This window comes from Myotis brandtii, unplaced genomic scaffold (genome assembly GCF_000412655.1).
Source record: "Myotis brandtii unplaced genomic scaffold, ASM41265v1 scaffold223, whole genome shotgun sequence".
Lineage (NCBI taxonomy): Eukaryota > Metazoa > Chordata > Mammalia > Chiroptera > Vespertilionidae > Myotis > Myotis brandtii.
In genome coordinates, this window is record NW_005358369.1 from 48779 (window position 1) to 50614 (window position 1836).

At 57.6% G+C, this 1836-nt stretch overlaps 1 protein-coding gene across 1 annotated transcript in view; it reads left to right on the forward strand.

The window, feature by feature from the left end:
• The first annotated feature begins 368 nt into the window (after positions 1–368).
• The window catches only part of CYTL1 (cytokine-like 1), a 2761-nt gene continuing 1293 nt past the window's right edge, over positions 369–1836 (forward strand). The window contains exons 1-2 of the mRNA XM_014539625.1: positions 369–566; positions 677–805. Of these exons, the coding sequence (XP_014395111.1) occupies positions 369–566; positions 677–805 (327 nt within the window). The remainder of the gene's footprint in view (positions 567–676; positions 806–1836) is intronic.

Consider the following 1836-nt stretch of genomic DNA (forward strand, 5'->3'; position numbering starts at 1 on the left):
GAAACTGAGTCACCTAGGAGAAGGAGACCTGCCCATGGTCACACAGGGAATTTCGAAGGGGTTCTGGTCCCATAAACTCTGCACTGGTAGAGCTGGACCGAAATCTGGGTTTAAAGTAAAAGACAGTGATACCGAGTATGCATACATAGGCATATTCAGTGTATTATATACAGTATATTGCAATATCTGGATTACAGTTATAGAACTTTAAACATAGGCATGTATGTATGTGTACTTGTGGGTGTGGCCACACACACACACACACACACACACACACACACACACACACGTGCGCGCGTGCGCATATGCAGTTCCCTAACTCCTAGTTAATGGTGTGGAGCCTGCCCTCTGAGGTTGGGCCTGGAGGAATGTGGCCACAGGACAAGGCAGTCCTGTGTGTCGGCATCAAGGCCGCAGGGACCTGGGCTGGGCTGGCGCGGGAGGGCTGGCAGGGAGCCTGCGGTGACCGGGCTGAGGGTGTGTCCCGTGGGCATCACAGCGACGCATCTCCCTTTCTGCAGGAGCTGTGTGTGATGTACCTGCCCCGGCTGTACCTGGACATCCACGTAAGAGGGGTCCCCCTGCCGGGGGAGTGGGGGGGGCGGTTAGATCAGAGAAGAAGGTCCCTCTGGCTCCTGGCTTCTCCCACGAGACACCCCCTATTGTCCACTCCCAGAACTACTGCGTGCTGGCCAAGCTGCGGGACTTCGTAGCCTCGCCCCACTGCTGGCGAGTGGCCCCGGTGGACGCCCTGAAGGATAAAGTGCGGAAACTCTACACCATCATGAACTCCTTCTGCAGGAGGGTGAGTGACGTCATGGAAGCTCTTGGTCTAGTGTTGTCAGCAGAGACATCTAGAGGAGGAGGGTGGGCCCTGGCCGGTGTGGCTCAGTGGATAGAGCGTTGGCCTGGGGACTGAAGGGTCCCGGGTTCGATTCCCAGTCAGGACACCATGCCCAGGTTTTGGGCTCGATCCCCAGTGGGGAACGTGCAGGAGGCAGCCAATCAATTATTCTCTCTCATCATTGATGCTTCTATCTCTCTCTCCTTCTCCCTTCCTCTCTAAAATCATAAAAATATTTTTTTTTTAAAAAAAAGAGAAGAGGAGGGCTGGGAGGGGAGGGCACCAGGAGGAGGTAAAATTTACTGAGTGCTTCCTGTTCACAAAGCCCTCCCACAACCATCGTTGCCCTTGGTAAGTGATGGGGACCAGGACAAGCCCCCGGCCTCCAGCAGCCCCACGTGGATGTGGGAACAGCACCCAGGACCCCGCGCTAACCCTGTAAGACACACTCTGCTGGGAGCTGAACAGGGCAGGTGGGGAGAGGGCTGTGGAGTTCCCAAACCCCGGAGCCCCCTCCCGGGGTCAGAGGCATGCGCTGTGACAGGGAGAAGGGGCTCAGGTGTGCGCTGTGACAGGGAGAAAAGGGAGGAGACAGAAGAGGCAGGGACTGGCCCCGCCGAGATGCGGAAAGCATGGCCTTTGTGTGGTCCGAGGGGCACAGGCTTCGGCCCAGACAGCCCTGAGCTCTTGTCTGCACCACCTCCTTCCCAGATGGGCGCACCCCTCACCTCTCTGAGCCAGTTTCCTATTAGTGCCCTGGGAACAGGACAGCGATCGTCCGCGGACCACGTGAGGCGGACACTGACCACACCCTGACCGTGTGCCTGCACTGCGGCAACTCCCTGGGCCTAAGAACCGGGAGGGGCCTAAGCGTGGCGTTCCCAGCCGCAGGCTGGCCCCGAGCAAGTCCCGGGAAGCTAATAATTAGCAGTTAGGTTATAGTTTATGCATTTCCTGCCCACGCCCGTTTCCCCCTCATTCCCCTGTGGTGG